Consider the following 24779-nt stretch of genomic DNA (forward strand, 5'->3'; position numbering starts at 1 on the left):
ATATATACATAAATATATAAATACATATATTCAAACCCTCACATTCAGACAGTTCTCTGTTCTTCATCATATTTTTTGATGTACAAATACATCTTTCCTTGAAGATCACTATAAAGCTTTTCAAAATACATTTGAGTCTTTTCTTTTGGGGTCAATACATAAAGGAGCAATTTATTTATTTATTTAAACGCTTTTTTTACTTTGCTTACAATTGATGAACTTACTAAGCATCTTACTATGGCATGCTATTCTGCAATGGAAAAATATGCATACAAGTAGGGTGAGGGGTGATAAGAATATCCAGGGGTTTCATATAGTATTTGTCACATAGTGACATAGCATTTTCAGAGGTTTGAGGAACAACAAATATGCATTTTCAGCTTTGTACTTCTCAAGTTGAGACACAGAGACAAGTTGAAGATAAAATACCAAATGCACGTTAAGTCCACTTTCTGCATGCTAATATGAATTTGAAAAATCCTYTTAAATGGTGCATCTCATTTCATAAATACTCATGTTAATATTGCCACCTACCAGTGTTTGAGCAGCTAGTTATCTCTGGCAGCATTTTCCAAGAGTTTAAGCTCTTGGCAAGTAAAGAAAAAAAAAATCCTGTATACATGCTCTAATGTTTTCAGAAAATCATACATTTGCTAGTGAGTACTCTATGAATTAAAATCCTCTTATAATTGAATCAGAAAGTAACAGAGATCTTTGCAAGCTGGACTTTCCCGAACTGTGTAACATGAATAGGCCTTACGTGTTCAATGCAATTTCTGATACAGGATACAGCTGCAATTAAAATTCATCTTGAAAATGAACATAATAGTAGGATACTTGCTTTTTGTTTTCCATATTCATATTGCTAATTTAAATGAGATCCTGAGATGAACATTTAAGAAATGCAGAATATTACAAAGGCTGTTGTGCTATCTTTAAAGCTAATTTGTTTATCCTTAATACTGTGCATAAGCTCAGAAGGCAGTGTCTCATTTTTGTCTCCCAGAGTCCCCCAGGATACAGGAGGTTGAGGTTGTGTATAACCACAACCTTTTAATCTTCTCTTTGCTCTGTGCCTTAGAATGTGAATTCTGAGCAATTGCTGGAATAGTTTGTTCTTCTTTTTCTCTCTTGCAGTGCCAGGACAGAGTACCCAGCACAGAGAGCCCTCAGCCTTGCTGTGTACTGTTTCTGCTCAGATTAATTTACTTAGTTTCTCTCCAGCTGAACTGCCACGTGTAGTTTATTTCTTAATTGCTTGCTGCCAAATGAAAATGGGAATTTTATGTACATCTGGTATGGGTCACCACATGTTGGACAGCAATACTAACAGCAAATTCAAATGCTTATTTTGCCAGGAGCAACTACTGAGGACATCTAAAAAGTTTAACAATCTGGAGTTTACTGTATAAAGTAGGGATTGTGAAAAATTTGAACTTCTAAGGAAATATGTACCTGGATTTTTTTTGCTTGTTTGGGTTTTTTCTTGGACAGGGGGAGAGGCTGGGGTGTTTTTTGTTTGTTTTTTGTTTTTGGAAGAGCAGTTGCTATAAACTGTAATTGTCCTAAACCACTGGAATTAGAAACATTCAACTCCCTGTTAGCCTCTGTGTGAGCACATTTTGGATTACTGGCTATATGTGAATTTTGCCCGTATTAGAGAACAAAAAAACAGTTGTTTTTCATTGTGTCTTGTAGATTTTGGTGGAGCAATGCATAATAATGTGCGGCGACCCTATGGCTTTTGGCTTCCACCTGAGCAGCTTTCAGAAGAGGAAATGAGAAGGCAAAGGCTTCGTAGGTTTGAGAGACGATGAAATTGGCAGGTGTTGATGTAAACTGCAAAGTGCCCTTCAGAATTACCAAAATATTTGTAGGTTTATTCATTCGTAATCTTTCTTTCCAATTTCTATACTACTAGTTGCAAAACTGCAAAATATGCAGAGGATTTGGGGAGTTCAGGCTCAACTGGAATTTGCATCAGATGTGTGAGATGGGAGGAATCAAACTGTGATTTTAGCAGTTATCAGTCTTGATGCACCTTAAATATGGAAGAAGACTGATAGGTCAACTAATGGTTTTACACACATTCGCTCGCTCACTCATGCGCACACTCTTTCTTTCTTTTGTGTAGCTGCAAGACTTCCTTGGCTTTTGACTGCTTACATTCTCAGTCAACAGGTTTTCTTCATCTATCACAGACAAAAAAGCCATTATATTTGTGTTTTTTTAATAGTTTTAAACTATGTAAATCTTGCTTGCAAACTTTTCTCTGTTTATACATGATGACTGACTGCTTTGGGATTGGCATGTAAAATGTCGTTTTAAAAAATTGTGTTGATAGCCACCTATAGCCTTAAGCTTTCTAGCAGAGTCTTGTAAGCTGTGTGTTTAAAAAAAAAAAAAAAAAAAGGCAGCTATTGTTATCCTAAGAAGTTTTTTAATATAACCTTGGGTGTTGCAGTGTTCCTTAAATCCTGTAATTTTCATCTAGAGATTGTGTGTGATAAAGCTGAGTTGTGACTACTTACAATTTCCTAGAGCCAATCTTAATGTTTATGTTATAAATCCCAAAATGCTTTCCTTTATAGAGTTAAAATAATTTGTTCTTAGGACTTCTATGGAAAGGGAGATGGATATGCCATGTAAAGAATATATTTATTTAGTAATTTATACTTTTTTAAAAGCATCTATTTCCCTTTCTTAAAAGTCTATATATCCTGCAGGCTATGGAAATTGTATCATCTACATGTTTGTGCAGCTTTAGAAATTTTACTATTTCTGTATATGTATTTCATTTGAAGTCCAGTAGGAGCTGTGAGAATTAGCAGACTTGTGGACATCTTGCCTAAATATAGGGTACCTTGAATTCTCTATTTTCTGGAAAGCATTTTTTTATGTACCCAACTCGAGAGTAGTTGATCAGGAGACCAGAGAGCTCAGCTGTCACTTTGGACTGACCCTCCACGCGCCGCTTGTCAAGCAGCGGCTGCCCTGCTCACGGCACCGGTACCACACAGGCTCTCTGCACCCTGGCTCAGTGCAGGGTGCTCCCACACTGTCTTTCAGTTAAGCTCACAAGTACAAAACCAAAATTCATGAACACATCTACCCATTTAGTAACATTAACTAACAAACTGAATGTTTTTTGCTCCAGTATCATTTTGAAAAGCTATTCCTTGCTCAAACTTTTTTTTGCAATGGGAGGAAATCTCCTGAGATTGGGGACACTCCTCCTATAACTGTTTTCAGTCCTGAAGAGGTGTGATTGCACAAGAAGAATTTGATTATTGTCTTTTGGCACAGAACTGCTCTTCAGAATCTCTTCAGCACTGATTTAATTGAGCGTCAGGATGAACAATTTAATGGTCTCTTTTCTGGGTCATGTGATCACCGATCTGTGCTTTATAAAGTCTTGAAACCTGTACCTCTCTATGGAGTTATATTTTGAATGTAAAATCATAGTGCTGTATTTTTCATACAGAAAAAATCCTGCAAGTAAATTGTTGCGTACGTTGTTTAAATAATGTACATCTTCTGATTTTCATTGATGTGTGTAAGGGAACCTCTTGTTTGCTGAGAAATGCAAGGGCCGTTCTCTCTTCTGTGCCATTACCACTCTCTCTATTTTCTTACACCTCTTGTTGATTTTGTGCCCAGAAGCAGCACAAGATGATTCTGCCAGGTATGTGGCTTTCAAGGTCCTGAGAGCCAAAAGACAGGACTATAGTGTGACACTGGTGGTACTTATTAAGGGAGTGTAAGAACACTCTTAGTATTATACACAATATTTTCTGGCRGATTCTAAGGCACTTAGTACTTACAGACTGGTGGTGTTTGTTGTCTTCTCTCTTGGTTGTTTTCCAATATATGCAGTAGCCATAGAATAAAACAGCAGATATTCATATCTTCTAGTAGGCTGATTTTTCTAATTTCTTACAACTTCTGAAATCATGTATAAAAAAACTGCATAGGCTTTGGATGTTTTGCTCGATGTGTAATAATTGTGTAAATGAGGAAGGAATAGCATTGGTGCCTCAAACTAATCTTAGTGCTCTGGTGGAAAGTTTCAATGTGACTTACTATGTCTGTTAAACTCCATTATCTTAATTATTTAAAACTATTGGATTAGTCAGTAGTCAACTGAAAAAAGAGAATTAAGTGAAACCAAGAACATGATTGCAATTTTAAAACCACTTGCGTATTTTTGTAAAGTAAATTCCAACCACATATGGAATTACACAGAAAGTTCCTCATACTTATATTAGTAAAAAGGAGAGAGCTCCTTGTTAGGATATATCTTATATGAGGGGTCTGTTTTGGTTCCCCTCTTTATTCTTATTTTGTCAAGCACTTCCCATTAAATATTCACAAAAATTGTCAGTAGTATAGTTGTTTAGCTGTCTTCACTTTTTTCATATATGAAATTGAAATAAATATTTTTTTACATTTCAGACTGTCTGGTTTTCATTATGGTAATTAATAAAGCATGCATTTTAAATTACACTGCTAGCTACAATATTATTAGAAATGAAGACTTGTAACACTGTGGTGGCAGATAACTTACGCTGGGCCTAAGTTTGCTCCTTTTGAGTTTAGTGGAAGTTTTGTTATTGGGAAGAAGTTCTGACATTTATAGTATTTTTGGAAAGCTTATTAACAGAATGATTCTTTAGTAGACTTTTACCCTGTGCTTTCCTTACAGAATATGGATGCTTCCTTTAACACCCCCCCCCCCCAGTTCAGATTTCAGAGCCCTGATGATGGTAGATGTAAGTCACAGATGAATTTCTAACACACACTCTGTTACACTTTAACTCTTCAGGGACAAAAACTCAGGGCAGTTTACATAAATTGGTATTTCACACTGAATATTCTCTGACCCTGTTTAGTGGTTGACTTACTCTACCTAAAATAAGGATTCTTCAAGGAAAAAAAAAAGTAGTCCTGTATAGTTCTGTATAAAATATTTCACATCTGAAATGTGATTCCTTTTTCTTGGGAGCTGTGATATCTTGTGAACATGTAGTACTTCCCCTGAACTTTGTGATCAGGTACCATGTAAGAAATTCCACATCCCTAATCAACCCTAACAGCAAACTTGTTAACAGCCCAGTGCTTGAGGGTTGAATGGCCTAACATTTTACTGCTAATATATGTGGGTTTCTTCCAATCCAGAATTAAGATGTGGTGAAAGAGCAGAATGTTTAATTTTTAAAATTCTTTCTTCTGTTTTGTCTTTAAACACAGGCAAATTATATATTCATATGTATGTATTTTTTTTCCTGGCTGTGCTGTCTCTCCTGAGGGGAAAAATACCCTAAAAAATATTGAGAAAATGGTGATCATACATGTTCCATACTACAGCAGGAGAGAGTGTGCCAGATGAGTGTACGTGGTACTAATGTTCTTGGTATGGGCTGTGAACAAGATCAGAATGTGACCTGCCATCCATAAACCTTGACTGATATCKTGGTGCCAGGGAGAAGTGTTTAGAGGCGAAGTGTGTTGATTTTCATGTACCAGCTTCCCCTTGAGAGAAGTCATTCTGCCTGAAACTCTGTTTTCCATGGCTGCCTTTCAAACAGGGTTTGCTCGTTGGTGAAAATCAGAAAAAGAAATGTTTGTTGTCTTTTTAAAGTTTGATTAGTGCCACCTTGTTTATTTTTCACATGTGCCTTCAAATTGGTCCAACAGTTCTAGTGGTATAAAAGGTGTAATAGGAGATGGTGAAGAGACTGGTCATTTTAGAAGACTTTTGCATTTGTTTTTTATTATCTCTTCTTTGCAGCTGAAAGGGAGAACTTTAAGCTCTCAGCAGATATGATTTCTCATACTATGTATACAGGTAAGGAAGAAGGGCCTAAATACTGGCTTGTTAAAGTAGTGATACATATAGAAGTCCCTGGAATGACAATGTATCTGTGGAGAAAAGAAAATTCTTATTAAAACAGATATTGCTAGGAGATGGTTTTGATGAGGCTGAATAAAGTCCCAGTTTTGGTAGCTTTTATGCTAAAAAAGAAGAAAAGAGGAAAGAGTATAGCTGATAGAGGCAAAGTCTTCACATCAGCAGTCTTCGTGGCAGATGGCTTAGTTTTATGTAATTAAGGAGCTTGAATTGGAGATGACAGAGCAAAGCTGCAAGAGCACAGTTAGTCCAGTACAGTTATCCTGACCAAATGAAAATAAAAAGAATTACCTCTTCTCTTATGTATTAATTACATGATTGGAAATGCCTGCAGAACAAAAGTAACTTTCTTTCATGTTACCCATGGCTCTTTTTACTTATGATACCCATACATACTGAGTGCATATACTGTTAAATATCAATATATTGACTTTACAAGAATAAAGAACTGTTGAACCTTTAAGCCTCTTGCTTACATCTGGGCTGTGAAACTTCGTAGGTGTGCTGTGTCTGAAGATGGCGCAGCAAGTCCGAATGAAGCTTGAATGAAGGACTTGGAAAAACGGTAAGTACAACTGTTTGGCTTCTCTGTTTTTGTGGTGTGACAGGGAATGGGTGTTGCAGTTTATTTTATCACTTCTAACTCCATGATTAGTGAATCGTAACAATTTTTTTTTTATACTCCAAATGGTAAAGTGTGAATCACATTTGAAGCAAAAGCAGTTGGCCAGCAGATACTAACGCTTATGTGCTGTGGCTCCTGAAAGGGGTGTGCGGAGGTGAAGAGCAGAATAACTTTATGGTTTCATTGTATGGTGCTAACTGTTCCCTACAGTTAAACTGCCAGAGTTGTATTAACAGTGTCCAACATGCTTGCAGAGAAGGCCAAAGCCTGTTGACTTCACTTTTTTTTTTCTTTTTTTTTTCTGATTTCACTGAGTTTTAGATGATGCTTTTGGTTAAAGTTGTGAGAAGAACCTGATGTGAGGAGCAGCTGTTTTTCACAGAACACATCATTTTCTTTAGAAAAACACCTTTTTTTCTTTCTTTTCTTTTTTTTTTTTTAAGTGCCATGAAAATTTGTTGCTCATTTAAGAAGGTGAATAGTATTTCCATGACAGTCTAAGTACCTGCTGTGGGAGTTGCCATGGTAACTGCATTTATCGTGACAGCAGAGTAAATTGGCACATAAAAGCAGAATACATTGTCAGTGAACAAATAATTGTTGCCCTGAGGCTGCACTAATGTATTCACCGTTGATTATTTAAGCATTTTCTGCTTTATTCTACATTAAAAAAAAACTTCGAATGGTAATTTATCTTACTTGTTATGAGATTTCAGAGGGTAAGCAAATATTGACTGTTTTCAGCTTTTAGTTGTAGAGATGGCTCTAAAGGAAAATTAATCTTTTGAGGGTCTAAATCTTGTAATATTTACTCATATCCAGTTACTTTTTCAGCAGCTAAGAAAATTGGGAGAAAGACAGTTTGCCATGCAAATTTGAATAGCTTGGATATTTTTTTTCCCACTTATCTGCATGCTCAGAGTAAAGGAATTGGGTTAGTTTCCATTAGTAAAAAACCAGATGCGTATAGATATGATAACAGTCTGCCACTACATGAGAGCAGTGGTAAGTTCATCTGCTGTCCATTGACAGGAAGAAATTGGCCTAATTTGCAGCAAAACAAATATAAGCAAAGGGTTTTAAACCATATAGATAATGAACCCTTGAAATAGGTTAAGGATGTTCTGGAATTTGCTCCGTTAGTCTTTTAAGAGAAGGTTAGACAAGTATCTGTTAGGGGCTGTTGAACATTTACTGTTTACTTGCTCTTGCCTTAGTGGAGAGGTTGGGTTCAGTTCTTCACTGAATTTCTCAACTCTTTACAGGGATCATTTAAGAGCTGTTGGTGGGTGGTACACTTCTGTGAATCCAGCAACTTTTGTAGTATTTTCCTTGCCCATGTAAGAAATTAAGGAATGTCCCTTAAACCTGTACAATACGAATGAGTATGAAATGATTTCTTTGACTATTTTTCTTTTAATTGTATTTTAAACTAAGTGTACACATACTGTCCTGCATCTGAGGATGCTGTTGTGTGTTCTGTTGGCTAAAGAACAGGTCGATCATGTTTTAAAGGAGCCAAATTCAACCACAATTTAAACAATGTAATTCAACTGGTGTCAGTAAGAGTCCTTTCATTTGCATCAGTATGAAATGTGATTCGGCAACTTCTGATAAAAGTTTTGAAATAGTTGGTGTGCAAGGGTCAAAGTTCCCCCTTTCATTCTGTCCAGCATTAAAAAAAAAAAAAAAAAAAAAAGTTTAGTCAGAGTGGCCTTGATTCTGGAAAACTTCTGTTGTTCAAAATAGCACTTAAGTATATGCTTATGGAAACACATGTGCTTTCCTGTACTGAGGCTGGGGATACTACGGCCATGTGTATATTACAATATGTCTACTGGAGGAATCAACATAATAGGTTAGCGGCTATTTCGAGCTGAGTCTTTTTACTGTATTAAGAATACATTATTCGTACCTTTTTCACTGCTACATGTCTACGGACCTGAAATACAGATGGAGCTGTTAGCATATAGAAATACTTTTTTTTTTTTTAAACTAGATTATGTAGGACAGAGGGTAAATGATCATTGATGCATTTCATTTCAAACATGCTGTAATGATAAAACATTTCTTTAGGCAGAGTATGTAAAAATTTCAGTTTCTGCTCTTCATCATCAGGAAGCACACATTATATATGCAGAGATATACTCAACTCTTTATGGCCAAAAGTTATATACTATTGGTAACATTTATTGCATATATTTCACTTTTTACATGCATTTTAAATGTTTAAGCACAATAAAATTAAAGCATTTGAAAGTACTAACTTGCTTCAGCATTTTTAAAATACAGTATGCAGAAGTTTAATGAATTACAGCTGCAGCTGCCTCAGAGTAGCCATTTGTAATGCAGATTGCTTCAATTCCTATCAGAATTTAATTGCTTTCTACCTGTGAGAAATTTTAATCTCCTCTTTAATGAAAAGAAACCTCTGTCTTCCTCATGCAAAACTGCGTAAGTGGCACATACAGCGTCTGCCTAATACAGGAGTGACCTTTGTAATCAGTGCACGGAAAAGATCTCACTTTTCTGTGTAGCAGAACTTTGTTTTACCAAGCTGAACATGATGTAGTTTGGGGGCTTAAGTACTTTATTCCAAATCTTCCTATGAACTACCAAGAAGAGGTACACAATGGTTGTTCTCTGCCTTGCAGCCCTGACTTAGAGAGTTTACATTTATTAGTATGGTACCTTGCTATGTAATTCTTTCTTCAGAAATTAGTTAGCGTTTTCTGTCTCCAGTGTTTTGCATTTCTGTTTCACTAAATCTGTGGAAACATTAAAAATGTAGAATTTCAAATACCTTGATGCTCCAGCCTGTCTCCTTTTGAGAAGTAGTCAAGCAGTGTGTGGTGGCTGAGAAGGTGAGGCTTGCTATGAGGTGTTTTTAGCTGTTGAAGGCTGTCTATATTGAGGAATCATGTTTATTTAATATACTAATTCCAAAATGAGAAGTATGGAGCTGTTTTGTACTTTATACTTATCAAATAGCACCTCTAACTGAACTCCTAATAACTTCTGGTGCATCTAGATGAAATGGTTAGGAAAGGGGAAGGCTGAAGTACAACTGCAGAGTACTATCTGTTTGAGTGGTGGTGGTGATCTTTCTGCCAACTGGCTAATTTCCCAGCTGGGTAAGGTGGGCAGAACTGTTGAAGTTAGGTCTTTTTTTTTTTTTTTTTTTTTTTTTTTTTTTTTTTTTTTAGGAAATAGGATCCAGTCATGAAATAGATCCCCATTTTGATGAAGTAATTTCTGTATCTGCTGAAAGTTTTTGTCAGAGCAATTGTGGCCAGAAGGTTTTATCCTCTCGGAGTCAAGGTGGATCAGCTCTGTCCTTGTCTGGCTGCTCCTCTTCAGAACTTGCCTCTGTGCAGTCCTGTCCATTGCAAGCAGCTGTTTCCCCCTCACTTTGTCAATTGATTGATCTCCCTGTTGGACTTGAATATTTTTTCTTTCTTGCTCAGTCAATTCTAGAGGGCATGTAAAGCATTAAAATAGAAGTCCTCACACTTGTAGCTCTTTTTGAAGTATGACATACTGAATTCAATTAAAAGTTATTTAAGGATTGCTTCCATAAGACTCGAGAGGACCAGGCTTCGGTGTGTAACGTGATGTCCCTTACACTGGTCAGTTTGGAACAGCAGAAAGGAAATTGCCCATATGGAGGCAGTTTGTTTCCTGAATATGGATCCTGGCAATACTTCAAGAACCGATTAGGGTTGATGTGGTCGTACATGCTGCGCTAGAGATCTTGCATAGTCGCTGTAGACTGGCAACCCTTAGCTGTATATTGAGTGAGGAAGGCACGATGTTGCATCAAACTCGGTTTTTCCTCAACTATAATACTATGCTCAAACTTTAGGGGAATTTCTTTCAAACAAACAAACTAAAGCTTGGGTTGATGGATGAGAGGCATGCCCGTTGAGTTGCACCACTCGTGTTTTGTTTTGTTTTGTTTTTTTTAATTTGCCTTAAATACAGGCAGAAATTATATGGACGACAGAGGTCTTGCATTGTTTGACTGGTTAGTGTGTTTTTTGTTTCTCTGGTGGTTATGAACCAGCCAAAGTAGGGAAGAGTTGCTCTGGTTAAGAGTTTACCCTGGAAGAACTCCCAGAACGGTTTTGCTTAAACTTGTTGCGCGTGATAACATGTGACGTTGGGCTCTTCTGTTCAGGAGTCTGACAAGTCCCAGGCACATGATGTTCCTGATGCGATGGCAGGAGACGAGCAAGGGGCAGTCAGAGAAGCAAGGCTGCCCATCCTCCTTCGCAGAAAGTTGCATGTGGGTCTGCTCGCAGGAGTAATGGGCCCCAGCAAAACCCCTTTTCTGCTTGGAGTTTAAGCATCTTTCCTCTTACCTCATTCTGGTATCTGTTGTTAGCATGTGAATTCTGGACTTTAGAGAAATTTTACTTTAAACAAATGAATTTAAAGAATATCATTTTTTACAGTACAGCACCATTATGATAAAATGAGTGATAGATACGCATTTTTAGTTTTGCTTTAGTCTCTCCCTTTTGACGTGCTTTCTATACACCAGTAGATGAAATCCAGTTCAAATGGCATTTTCAGTATTAGGCCTGTATGGTTTTTTTCCTTTTTTTTAATGAAGAATTCAAATGAAGCAAAAATGGCCACAGTTTTAACAGCACGTCGGCTTAGGCTATGCAGCATTTTCCTTTCACTGTTATCCTCCAGAAATGCTGATGGGGAGAGATGTGAAGGAGGGAGAATATAACAACTGCCCTGAGGATTTGCCAGGAGATAGAGGCAGGTGTCTTCTCTGCCTTGTAGGCACACAGGTGCCATAGTTGGCCAGGGTGATCGGAAGGAAACTTTCCTCACTGTAAATCTTAGGTTCTGAATTTAATTCCAGGGTAGTTCATCCAGAGCTGTTTTAATGTCAGTGACCTCAGAATGTAGCCAGCGTATTTTTTATGTTGCTGTTAATAATCTGCCTGCTGTATAGGATAAAACTCGCTTCTCTACTAGGCTTGCACAAGATCTAGAGCTCTTGAGTGCAATAGTACAGGTTACCTGGACTAAAAGGACTAGCACAAGACCATTGCCTTTAGGAGTATTTTAACTCTTGTAAGCAGTTCAATTATTCTTTCTTGCACATAATTTCATAATTAGGTCCCATATGGATAATATACCTAATTATTTTCTGCTTACAGTCACTGGACAAATGATTACAGAATTAAAGCACATGTTGCTTTATGATTTGGTCTATGTCTTATTTGCTTTATAATATTAAGCAGTTTACCTACAACTTTGTTTTGAACTACTGCAATGTTTTTGACAGATTCAGCTGAAGCATGAAACAGGAACTTACATATCTGTTACATATTCCAAGCTATCATGATAGCCTAAAAATATCTCCTATATAGTATGTTTTTATGAACCATAGTAAACCATTCCTGGCACAGTTGCAAAAACAGTGCATCAAAATAACAGAAAAACATGATTGTTTTACATATTTAAAAGCAAGTGCAAGATATACAGTCCCAAGAAGTGGCTTTAGATTATTAGGACTTTGTTTCTTTGCTGATTTTTATGGGTATTTTACGATTTCTTTTTTGTGCACTTGTTAAATGAATAGAAATTCAACTCCAAAATCCCATTTTATTCAATCTTATTTGTCTTTGTCTTACTGAGACAAAGCTTTTAGTGACAGAGTCTATAAGGATTTCATTATTATTTACCTAAGTGCCCATAATGCAGTTAGTTCTAAGAGCCTCAGCATTGCTGTCTTAGGCACTATAAATATTCTAAGAGCAACTGCCCTTATCTAAAGAGGGCCTGTAACCTAAACCTGAAAAGAGACTGCAAATGATAACAGAGAAGCTGGTGAGCACTATTAGGAAAATGTCATTTATGAGACCTTAATGAGAAATTCCCCAAATCCACTGAGGAAACAGGGACATCACCTGAAGAAAATGGAGTATCCAACTTCTACTGGATATAAGCTGAAGCCARTTGTGTTTCAGAAAATATCAGCTGTGGCCTTTTTGGAAATACATTCTGCACAGCTTAAGGAGTAGGTAACTAAGGCATGGTGCTCCCCTTCGCGTGCTGCTTTCTTCTCACAGGAATATGCTCTGGACATTGGAGAGTTGAGATCTTTTTTACTTACTCAAAATCATGACCAGAAAGCCACAGTCTCTTGTGCATGTAGGATGCCATCTGGGGCAAGACGGGATTAAATTCTTTCACACAGAGATTAATCCCTCCTCAAAAACTGTGTGACATGCCAGATAGGCAGGAAAGAGCATGCCGGGGGGATGGCTGAGCAGGGGGTTGACTGATGCGCCGTGTAGGCGTGGGCAGCTGGCACCACCGAGGGAACTGCTGGAGACGGGCAGGGACCCAGACCTGCCCCACGGACACGCTGGGCTCTTCATTACTGTAAGGCTCTTAACTGTTTCCCAGCTGGAAGAGCGGGAGAGTTGACCACCACGTCAGCACAGCAGATCAGCATGGTTTGGTGAGTTTTGTCAGAAAGAAGTGTCGCAGTCTGCTGTGTTTACACTTGAATGGAGTTGCCCTCTGCCCATCCCGTTTTCCTCTAGCWGAGATTGGAATATCTTTCTTTCCTGCTTTTTGAATCTCTGGATCTAGCTTTCAAGTTGACTGATCAGCCTGTTGTACTCATGCTATCTTTACAGGGAGTTTTCCTTGAATTAGGACTTTTGGATGTGGTTCTCGTTCTGCTTGAAAATCACTTTGCTAGGAGACCTCTTTTTGTGAACACAAAAGTGCCGGAAAAACATTTTATTCTATTCTAGTAAAATATCCCTTATTTAAGGGGTAAAAAGAGCATTTGTGGCCTTTCTGTACACGATGAATTCTCCATCTGCAATCAATGTGTTTTTCAGTAGTTTCACCATGATTCAAATGCACATATACTATTTTTGTTCTTTTATAGCTGAATGAAGTATGTACRGATGTGTTCAGCTTTTTCAAAAGGTAGTGCTTTAGCTTATAAACCTTTTAACAATAAACACTTTCAATAATAAAAAGTACCTCCAGAGCCATGGTTCCATAAGATGCTGAAAGGTGAAGGTTCACCTTCCTTTTGTGGTATATTTACAAATAAAAATGAACAAAATTTATTTGCTTCAGGGTTAGGGGATTCTTCAAAGACTTCTTTTATGCATCATGCAGATGAATTCACCCATTTTATCACCATGCTACTATTTCTTTTTAATTAACATTAGCAACTGCTTTGGATTGGAGCTTAACAATTTAGTTTAACTGCTTTGAAAATTTAATTGCAAATATAAATATAGCTTTTTAAAGTCTCATTATCTCAGTTAATTTTATTTTCTTACATAACAGTCTGCTCCTAAATGGTTTTGCAACTTTCTTTTTGTTGCTTATGAAAGCTCAATTAACAGTTCTTTCCCAATTTGGTTCTGTACTGCAATGGTAAAACAGACTTTGATCTTCATTGTTTTTATTATGCGTAAGCATGTGTTCTCAATACAATTACTTTTTTCCCCATCCCACAGAAACAGAGTGGCAAGCTTCTTTAGCTTGGGAAATTGAACTACAGTGCTTTAAGACTTTTMTCTTTACTTTAGTAAGGCTTTTTACAGTCTCCCATAACATCCTCATAGACAAGCTGATGAAGTAGCTAGACAGACATAGACAAGCTGAGGCTAGATAAATGGACAGTGAAGTGGATTGAAAACTGGCTGAACTGCCCAGCTCAGAGGGTCGTGATCAGCAGCAGAAAGTCCAGCTGGAAGCCAGACACTAGTGATGTCCCCCAGGTGTTGATACTGGGGCGAATACTATTTAACCTCCTCATTAATGACCTGGATGATGGGACCAAATGCACCCTCAGCAAGCTTGCAGATGATACGAAACTGGGAGGAGTGGCTGATGCACCAGTTAGTTGTGCTGCTGTTCAGAGGGACCTCGACAGGCTGGAGAAATGGGCAGAGAGGAACCTCATGGAGTTGAACAAGGGGAAGCACAAAGTTCTGCCCCTGGGAAGGAATAAACCTATGCAGCACCAGCACGTGCTGGGGGATGACCATCTGGAAAGCAGCTCCACAGAGAAGGATCTGGGGTTTCTGATGGACACCAAGTTGAACATGAGCTAGCAATGTGCCCTTTGGCAAAGAAGGCCAGCAGTGTCTTGGGCTGCATTAGGAAGAGCATTGCCAGCAGGTCGAGGAGGTGACCCTTCTCCTCTGCTCAGCACTGGTGAGGCCGCATCTGGAGTGCTGGGTCCATTGCTGGGCTCCCCAGTACAAGAGAGATGTGGAGCTACTGCAGTGAGTCCAGTGAAAGGCCACACAGATGATTAAGGGACTGGAGCATCTCTCATATGAGGAGAGGTTGAGAGAGTTGGGACTGTTTAGACTGGAGAAGAGAAGGCTCGGGGGGTGTGTGTGGATCTTATCAAATTATCTTATAAATGCATGATAGGAGGGAGTCAAGTTGCTTGAACCTCAGGGGTGCCAACKGGCGAGACAACAGACAACGGGCACAAATTGAAATACAGGAAACTCCATCTGCACATAAGAAAACACTTTTTCATTGTGAGGCTGGCTGAACACTGGAGCAGGTTGTTGTGGACTCTCCATCCTTGGAGATATTCAAAACCTGACTGGACACGGTCCTGGACAACCTGCTGTAGCTGTCCCTCCTTGAGCAGGGAGGTTGGACCAGATGATCTCCAGAGGTCCCTGCCAACCCCAGCTATTCTGTGATTCTGTGAAGGCATTGTATACTTGCACATCTGTATCTATACATCTTTTARAGAGTAGTTATTTATAATATGCCATATAAATACATATACTCCTCCTGTGCTAAATGTTCCTTGTAACAGGAAATCTGTTGTCTTGTGTGATCATGTATGTTTTCCCTGGTATTCCAGAACAACTTAATTCAAGCCTCCAAACTCTCCCTGTTGCCTGTATATTACAGTAGTGAATTCCAGTGTGACAGTTTCATTTTTTTGGTCTCGGGTTGTTTACAGTAGATTTTACTATCTGTAGATATGTGTATATGGGTGGATAAAATTCAATAGATGCATCTTTCAGTCCTATATATCAATACAAACAAAAACAACAGAACTGTAGACTTTCAAATATATTCCAATATCAAATAATGTTTAAACCTTTAGCACGCCGTTCTTCCCTATGCAAGTCTCACTTGAGCTGCTCAGTTTTGTTCTGTCTGTTAGCCATGCTTCAGGCACACCTGACATCTACTGATTTTTTTCCTCTGCTCTTGTCCTTCTTTGAGAGTTCCTGACGGAGGGGCTGATGCAAACTGCAATTCAGGCATCACTGTTATTAGCCAGAAACTGTATTCATTAGCAAAAAACTGACATGTTCCCCGCTGACCCTGGCATTCAATGAATGGTGCAGATCTGAAGTCTTCTAGGCAACTTCCAGGTGACATAAGGGACTGTCCACCTCCCTGATCACCAGATCCAGTATGCTGGAAAGAACAAAAAAAACCCTCGATAACTGCATATGAAAAATAGGTAAATGATGTTAATGTGTTTTGGGGCTTTAATTGCTTCTAATTGTGCTATTTTGGGTGATCACAGATTGGAGTAAACTTCCTTTGCTGGAGAAAAACTTCAGTAGTTCTTTAATAATTTAATCTCAATAATCTTAATAAATAATATATACAAAAAAAGTCTAGAACCAGCTCACTTATTTTCCTTGTATTTATCAAACTGAAGCAAAGAGTAATCCAGGCAGATGCTAAATGATGTTGTTATCTAAACTTGCTTCAGATGTGACTGGAGGACAGCATTAAAAAGACCAGGACCTCTAATTTCTCAAAATGTGTCTTTAAGCAATGGGATTTTCATGCGCAAAGACAAGCAAGCAAAATCTTTTTGATCTTAAGAATCACGTGTAACTTAGGGCAATGACTTCAGTATATACAGCTACAGATGGGCTCTGTAACTTGGAGCTGATCCTTTTTTTCTTTTTTTTTGTGGATTTTATTTTGTAATTTTTGCTAGATGTTTGAGTTTACTTTTCAGAGCTAAAATCTGTGAACCTTTAAAACACAAAAGCAGTATGAAAGAAATTTCTATATATATATATATATGCTAATGTGCAATCGACTCTTACCATCAAAAAAGAATAACCTATCCAAAGACTTCTCCAGTTCAGCGGGCAGGGAGGAACTGACTGATCTTGGCTATGAACTGCTACAGCTTGGGCTGGGGCCTCACATACAGCACATCTGCTTATATATGGTTGTATTTCTTCTTCAGAGAGTGGCATCATTGGTAAAGGAGCAGCACTTGACAACCAGTAAGACTTATCATTTCGACTGGCGTAGTAACAAACTTGGTTGATGTTACAGTAAGCAAAGGGCATGGTATTAAATATAGGAAGACAAGATCCTGCCAGACCTGAAAATAATAACAAATGATGAAAACTATTCCACTTTTTTCCAGGTAAGTTCAAAGCAGTATTTTGACCAATGTTGCCACAAAACTGTATGGCTTAACAGATGCCACATAATTCACAAATCTTAAATCTCCCACCATCTTGTTTACCAAAATGACTAGTAATACTGTAAATAGAAACTTTTTTTTACTAATCAGTATTTTCCTTTGACCATTAGCATTTCAGGACGTCACAATCCAGTATTTAAACATGATGCAGTTTGTCACTATGGGAAACAGTTATGCCAACAAATTTCTTAACTGTGACAACGCTGAAAAATAAATTAGGCAAGAGGTGGCAGCTGGTTAAAAAGGAGATTAGCTATTTACAAACTCACGAGGGGCAGTGAGAAACCAAATGCCAAAATTGATAAAATAGATAATTTTTGTAAAGTATGACAAGCCATTGCTACCAATGAATTAAGATGAAATCTCAGCAGCTGTTCTGTTGCCTTCCAGGTTGTTGCCTTCCTGGTTTCACAGACTCTCAAATTGAAGTAAAAAGATTGCGAGATTTCACAGAGCCTATCCTGCAAAATTCTCATCAGCCAGACATTAGCGGGAATTAAGGAGTGACTAGCACATACGTCAGATTCAAGTTCTTCTCCCAGAATTGGGTTTAGAACAGTTTCATGATGACTTTTTAGTTAACATAATAATCACTGAAAATGTATTCTGCCTTGAACTTCGTGCTTGATATATTATTTCCGTAATGCCCCAAAACCTTACTGTCTGCTGTAAAGACATATAACACTCCTATACAAAAGACAGTTTTGCTTATCACAGATAACATTCCATTCCAGTAATAAGAAAGCATCTAGAGTAGCCTGGGTAAGGAAGAGGCCTGCAAAAAAGAACACATTTTGGTCATAGGGAACAAGGATTTTATTTTATTTGGCTATTTTTACTGTTGTTATAAGGCACTGTGTTACAACTTTGGCTATCCTGGGGAATGCCAAACACATAATAGTCAAAACATTTCAAACCAACACTGTTGTACTAAAAACATCTATTTTTATTATTTTTAGTAAGTACTTTTAAACACTTTTTTTTCACTCAGCTTATTARCTCCTTGATCTTTCCTCCTAAGGGGCTTCTCTGCCCCTTCGTAAAAAGATGACAAAAATTAAAGAAATTTCTTCTGTGCAAATTGCAGCCACTCAGTTTTTAAGGCTGCAGGTCAGGCTACTTATTTAGACAGCTAACTTTAGTCAAGACTGGTACAAGTGGCCCAAGACACCAAAATGGACCTGTCTTTGGGAGAATTTTGTCTGTCTTGTCCAAAAAATATTAGCTTCTGACTATCAAAAGCATGTGATTCTGTTGTATGTGTGATGCCTAATTTTACTTGTAAAGTTTATTTACACTATCCAACTATAATCACCTAACTTAACCAGCTATTTTTCCCAAGTTGAAAGTAAAAAGGAGCAGATCCTCCAGGAGGGATTCAAAGCAGCCAAATGAGATTCCTGATGCAGGAAAATATCTCCAGTGAGTTCAAAGGCAGCCTAAAACAACTAGACAAGATGGGTGAAGCAAACCACTCATCTCTAATATCTATTCAAAATTACTTAGATGTAGAAAATTTTTTTTTCATTTAAATATAGTAGCAGAAAGCCACTTTTAAATCGGTCATGTAATAGGGAAACATAACTGAGTTCATTATAATCARTATAATAATAAATCTTGGAAATTAAGTATGGAATCTGCAGAAAATAAGCAATCGATGATGATTCTTAAAAGCATGCTCCATTGGACTTTTTTTTTATTGTATATAGAGCACATCACATTAGATCTTAACTGGAGAGTGACTACCATGTAGTGCAATACCTACCAAGATCTTGATTATGAGCTTTCTCTTGTCCTTCCAGGTACAACAGACTATAGCCAGTCCATAATTTTGGCATCCCCTGCGGACAGAGTGGTTCTCTGTCTGACTGACTGTGAAGAACAAGCAAGAATCCACTTGCAGATCTAATTTGAGGGCCTGGTGGTCCTGGGATACCAGTCTGGCCGGGTGGACCTTACACATAGGAGAAAAGGTAAAACAATTTTGCTTGCATGAACGCTTAACCAGTGGGAGCTTTTATCTTTTACTCTATTTTAGTGTTCAGTAAGGGGTTCCTGACTGAATATAATACAACTTCACATGGGCAGTAAAGGTAGCAGAAGACTCATGTTATCCTCATTATTGGAGAGAACTGAAGTAAATTGCCGCTGAATGCTTTGACAGTTGGCTTTTGTAGTCTTGCCTCTGTCCTGTGCTGCATGGATATTTGCCCATGAAGAAATGAACTTAGGTGGGCAATAATTTTATGGACTTGCTCACTAGGATGACATTGCTGTCTGGATTGGATTTGAATCCCTGAAGTAACAATCAATGCCCTTTCTTCGCATATGTATTAAATCAATAATTTATTAAACAGCAGTCACAGCTGAAATACAATTTTAATTGCTCACAGACAGTTGAACCATTAGTCATGACTCAGAAATGCATACCTATTGATATACAGTATCTAAACATGTATGCTTGCTTGGCGTTCTGGTTAATAATGTATGTTGAGATTTTTCTTGAGCTGGGGCCTTTTTACATGTTTTCATTCACAAGTGTTACTACCAGTGCTTGAGCTGAGGGGGAAAAAAGTGATATGGCATCTCAGGTCAGAGTGAATTGGGGTGGAGAACTGGGGTGAATGGGGGGAGCAGAGAGAAAACGTGGTTTGTACATCATCTCACATCTCCCCTCAGTCACGTGACTGGTTGCTGCATGAATAGCACTGATGGGTAAACAAACTCCCATCTCCCTGGTCCTGTAGGCTTCCCTCTCCTGTTGAACTTTGGTTTAGCTATGCTCAAATACAGTGCCCTTGTCAGTCTGTTCTACTGCTTTTGTTTGAGCTTGTTGAGAGCAGTAACTCTTGTGGAGTTCCTTGAAGGGAGTCACCACTACCCAGAAGCATCAGTAAGTTTATCTTCAAAATGAAGAAATCACAGTATCTGCTTATCCCATCCCATGGTGGTAAACAGACAGGAAAAAACAGCCATTCTTACCTTGYGGCCCAATGTATCCTTGTTCTCCTACAATCCCTTGATCACCTGGAAGTCCAGGTGGCCCAGGTAAGCCATCTTGACCTGGCAGGCCACATGACCCTTCTTCACCTTTTCTTCCTAGATAAAGTACGTACTTTTCCTTCATATGGCTGCATTTAACGGTTGGTCCAAACATACACAGCATGCAATGGGCCAGTTAGCAGAACTGAGACCACCAAGAAATGACACTTAAGGAACAAAAGGGTGTAGGACTGTTTTCTGTTGGGAATTTGCTTTATAGCTTATTCTCTTTCGTTGTGACTGCAGTGGTAGTTCAGAGGCAGGAGTGTGAAAACAGAGCAACTGCTGGTAAGATTTTATGTCCTCTGTAAGGAACTTGTGTAATTTAAAATTGAAATCAAACCTCTSACAAACATTATCATGCAATCCTCTTGCAGAGTTGCCATCAGTATCTACACCCATGTAATGAGTTACAACTCATCCTATGGCAAGCCTTCATCTTTTAGGACACAATTCGGCAAAGCCTTTAAACATGTACTGACCTTCCTGTGAAGTAATGCATGTAATAGTTCTTTACAGAACAGAGAGGGACTACTGAATTGGATTCCATCCAGTGGGGAAGGGCAAAGAAATCTTAGGCTCTCAATGTCCTCACCTTTTTTATATATATATATTTATGTGTGTATACATATATATTTTTTATACACTAGCAGATAATGCTAATGAGGTGTGGCCATGTCAATAATACATATGTCTTATATACAGGCCATAGATAGCAATGGTCCTGTCCATTGGCTACATTTAAAAATACCTGAATTGAATATCAAGTTCCACTTGTCAGATATTATTGCATTTGGCAGTGGTTTTCCTTTTTTGGTGAAAGAAATTTTTCAGCTGAACACGTCTCCTGTACCTGAGTTGGTTCTCATAAATGGTGTGTGCTTTATTCCTTGCAAACTATGCTAATTGTTTAGCCTTCAGACTTGAGTGTTTTTTGAAAAGCTGTCTCACAACATGGAGAATTTCCCCATATTACTTTTTAAGTTAATTAAGAAAATCTAAAACAGTCAAAACACTTTAACAGCTTTTCAATGTCTATTGCATAGTTATTTTGCCAAAGTTCAAGTATATGGAAGTTTCAGTAATAAACTTCACTTTTGCCAGTAAAATCTCCAGTTGTCTCATCTGTCTGTGTAGCTTTCCCAGCTGGGACAAGATTAGATTCTGCTGTTTTAATGAAAGAAATAGCATCATGAAGTGTTTCTTTTGTCAAACCAGTATGAGTATGTATCACTGTACTGCCAGGTTTTACAGAAACTATTTAAGGATGTATTCAGTGGAAACACACCATTTCAACCCCAGAGACAACTTTTAGTTGACAAAGCAATTAAAATTAAGCCAAACAAAACTAAATGGTTCACTGAAAACTGCCTTGTGTTCACTTCCATGAGAGCAATGAACCCTGCAGGGATTCTCCTGGGAGAACATGATGGGTTTTCTCTCTGGAGACGTTGGATGGCCAGTCCAGCCACCACAACAAACCTGGGTTTCTCAAATAATAAATGTCTGAAGGCACAGGAGGGATTCCACTATCTAAACTGAAAACGCTACTGCTACATTTCTATGAAGACAGTTGCTCTGTTGAAATCATCAGTACCTGCATCACCCCTTGTTTTTTTGTTGTTGTTGTCTTTTTATATCTTTCAGAAGAATGTTTCAGTTTTCAGAGTCTTAACAGTTTCTTTTTCAGATCTCTTTGGCCAGTTTTCTTTTGTTATAACCCTTTTCCCCTTGGTTTAAGAGGAAAGAAAGTGCTATCGTATCTGCCACTCTTGCCCTCAGTGGTCTTTCAGGACATAGGTTAGCATAGCTTTGTGAAACATTATTGCTAAATTTTAAAGCATGTAGGTTTTTAACATCCTCCAAATATACCCTGCCTGGGCCAAACCACCAGTTAGTGCCAAACCATAGAGGAGGTTTGAGGCATTGCATTTTTTTTTGCTGGTGAAAAGGAAAAATAACATTTGATGAAGTTTGTCTCAACAGTACATGATGCTTTTGCCTTCCCTCATCTAGGAAAAGGGAATGTAGTGCAGGCAGCCTCAAGCAGCCTGGTTCAGCCACACTTTGATCAGTCATCCTCAGCATTGACCAGCCCACTGTATGTTTCTGGAAACTGTTAATAAATGCTTAAGGAGAAGAGACAAGATAAAACATGGAGAAGGGACACTGACATGCTAACCCTTTCCAATACCTTGTCTGAAAGGCTAAAATAGATATCCAAGCTTGCAAAACATGAGCTTACCTTGGGGTCCAGGGTGACCTATTGACCCTGGTAATCCTACAGAACCATCATCTCCTCTTTGCCCTGTTTCTCCAGGAGGCCCTGGGATTGCAGGGCATGAGTCATTTATTTTTCCTGGTTCACCAGGGTCACCTGGAATGTGTAATAGGAAACAAATCAGACAAAAAATTGGGTAATAGCTCCCATGAGAAAAATCAACATAACTGTTAGYTGATTTTGGTATTCAAGTGTATATTTTAAGTGAAGTATTTTAAAAACTTGAATGATTGGGTCTCACTGTTTTTAACTTCACTCTCAGTCTTTAAGAACAGCATTTAAAAGGATGGCAAGCATGTGTTCATAAGCGTATGCTAGCTGACATTTTTCAAATGTTTAGTGTGCATTGTCTCTATTCTGTGTTAATGTGCCCAAAACTGATTACCGTTAAAGCCTAAAGTCTATCCAACTTCAGCTCCAACACTTTAGCACATGTTAATGTTTACAGTACTTTGCCTACACTGTGGCTGAATCCTGCAAGCCCTAAATGAGTAGGCCAAAGGAGGGGAGCTAGCTGTTCTATACCACAATGCTGAGAGAGAGAATGGCCACATTTTATGTGTTACAAGTTACTAAGAGTTATTGGCTATTTGCATCTTGGAACAAAAGCAAAATCAGGTCAGTTTTAATCACATTAAGGGTTAAGTGTCGGTCTGTACTAATCCTGTGTAGGATTCAAGCTTTGGATAGGTTTTTGGCTAGGTAGTGTCTGCTGTGACAAGTGAAAACAAAATACTCTAGAGTGATAAAAAACTTGAAATGAAAGTTTTACATGTCTCTAGACAGAATTATAACTAAGTGACATCTTAGCATGAGCCTTCTCATGTAGCACCATTATGATATTGCTCTGCTTGGAAGTGCTAGCTATTTATGTGAAAAATCCATTAGAACTGCATTGTTGTGGCAGTATACTATTCCTAGCAGCCTAGCTAAGAAGAGCTTCTAATTAGAATGGAGTGTATCTAAACAGAAGGAAGCCCAGATGAAAACAGTAATCAATAAACATCAACTTACCTATGAAACCTGAAAGATTTGAAAAATGGAAAGCAGATTGCAGCCATTGTGGTGCAGGTAGGAACAAGTTTCAGGCATGTAAATTAGAATAAAGAATGGAATGAGAACTAAAATCACTTGCATGAGGTGACATCAATTAAAAAAAAAAAAAACACAGTTCATAAATTTTTACCCAACTCTCATGAGAAACCAATTTAGATTTTCTRAAGTTGTTTAAATTTTCTATATCCAAGTAAATGTTAGAAAGAATATTTTATATATGAATACAAAGATCACAGTTATAGTTGAGTGACAAACAGCAAAAGGTTCAGAAGTACCTGAAGGACCTTTAGGACCAGGTTTTCCTTGAAAACCTTGGTCCCCTGGTTGTCCTGTAGCACCAGGTGGACCATGTGGGCCAGGTATTCCCATAGGACCTGGAAAGAAAAGAGCTGTGCAATTACATGTGATCACATTCCAAGGTGAACACACAAATAAGACAGACTGGCTGCTTGAGTAACACAAAATACTTGGGACTGCTCAACTCCTTTGTCTCACAGAAAGACAATGAGAGAGAAGACCTTTTCTCTTCTCTCCCTGCTCTTGAACTTAATTAAAATTTACAGCCTTTCCTTTTGTAGAGAATGGAAAGGATTTGTGTAGATACATCTTCTCTACCATCTGTATTGGAAGCACAGAATTTAGATCCCTGCTTCCAAACTAAGGAATCTGTTGAAAGCCCACAGCCATTTATATGGTGGATGTGAGAGACTGTTAGTTCATATGCATCTGTAGCTTCCATGGTTTCTCAAGATCCCTGCAGACAGAGCCATGTTTTGTTTTATCTGGCAGATTCAAAAGTTCACTGCTTCAGAATCTCAGGTTGATGGGGAGTGTTCCAACAAGTTGCTGGAAACAGTACGTGTGAATCTGGCACTTCTCCCCCAGCCCTAACATATCTGTAGATAAGAGGGCAGAACTACAAAATGTCCAGCCCTCCCTTTCCATCTGGGTACAGCAGACTTGCCAACAGCAGTCCCCTGTGCGCATGGCTCAGTTGCATAGGGCCTGGCTTATATCAGCATAAGTGCATGAGCCAGTTAAAAACTTCACATCATACCCTTTGGGCCTCTTCTTCCTTGGTTCCCTGGAAGACCTTTGGCTCCTTGTTGCCCTCGCTGCCCAGGAATCCCAGGTGCCCCTTGAATACCGGCATCACCTGGATCTCCTCGCACAAAGACAGTCTCTCCAGGAGGGCCAGGATTCCCTGGCTGGCCTACAGTAAAAGCATTTTATTCTGAATAAATGCACAAAGCATAAGCATCTAAAAATAGCCATGTTCCACTGATTTTTTCACTGGGATGTGGTACAGCCCTTGCATGTTTTTGGCAATATTAGCCTTAGTCTTTCTCCAAGG

General features: G+C 38.4%; 2 protein-coding genes and 1 long non-coding RNA gene across 32 annotated transcripts in view; 2 read left to right on the forward strand and 1 right to left on the reverse strand.

Moving 5' to 3' along the window:
• RHBDD1 (rhomboid domain containing 1) overlaps window positions 1-15892 on the forward strand; it is a 55560-nt gene extending 39668 nt beyond the window's left edge. For 2 of the 7 annotated variants that reach the window (XM_026086996.1, XM_026086998.1), the window contains one exon: window positions 1699-4454. In XM_026086996.1, coding sequence (XP_025942781.1) covers window positions 1699-1782 — 84 coding nt within the window. In that variant the 3' untranslated portion in view covers window positions 1783-4454. Of the gene's footprint in view, window positions 1-1698; window positions 4455-5791; window positions 6375-6410; window positions 6477-12974; window positions 14431-15806 lie in introns of those variants that run through there. The other 5 variants (XM_026087000.1, XM_026086999.1, XM_026087001.1 and 2 more) reach the window with 5 other exon arrangements.
• Window positions 15203-24779, reverse strand: part of COL4A4 (collagen type IV alpha 4 chain) — a 72159-nt gene continuing 62582 nt past the window's right edge. The window contains exons 40-47 of the mRNA XM_026087006.1: window positions 24483-24638; window positions 23701-23799; window positions 23384-23392; window positions 22334-22465; window positions 20029-20145; window positions 18812-19000; window positions 16655-16941; window positions 15203-16004 (exon numbers count right to left, since the gene is read on the reverse strand). Of these exons, the coding sequence (XP_025942791.1) occupies window positions 15741-16004; window positions 16655-16941; window positions 18812-19000; window positions 20029-20145; window positions 22334-22465; window positions 23384-23392; window positions 23701-23799; window positions 24483-24638 (1253 nt within the window). The 3' untranslated portion in view covers window positions 15203-15740. The remainder of the gene's footprint in view (window positions 16005-16654; window positions 16942-18811; window positions 19001-20028; window positions 20146-22333; window positions 22466-23383; window positions 23393-23700; window positions 23800-24482; window positions 24639-24779) is intronic.
• Window positions 15913-24779, forward strand: part of LOC112976110 — a 74988-nt gene continuing 66121 nt past the window's right edge. For 23 of the 24 annotated variants that reach the window (XR_003256900.1, XR_003256911.1, XR_003256909.1 and 20 more), the window contains exons 1-3: window positions 15913-16050; window positions 16801-16986; window positions 18849-19019. This is a non-coding gene — a long non-coding RNA (uncharacterized LOC112976110). The remainder of the gene's footprint in view (window positions 16051-16800; window positions 16987-18848; window positions 19020-24779) is intronic. The other variant, XR_003256917.1, reaches the window with a different exon arrangement.

Source organism: Apteryx rowi, unplaced genomic scaffold (assembly GCF_003343035.1).
Source record: "Apteryx rowi isolate R43461 unplaced genomic scaffold, aptRow1 scaffold_70, whole genome shotgun sequence".
Classification (NCBI taxonomy): domain Eukaryota; kingdom Metazoa; phylum Chordata; class Aves; order Apterygiformes; family Apterygidae; genus Apteryx; species Apteryx rowi.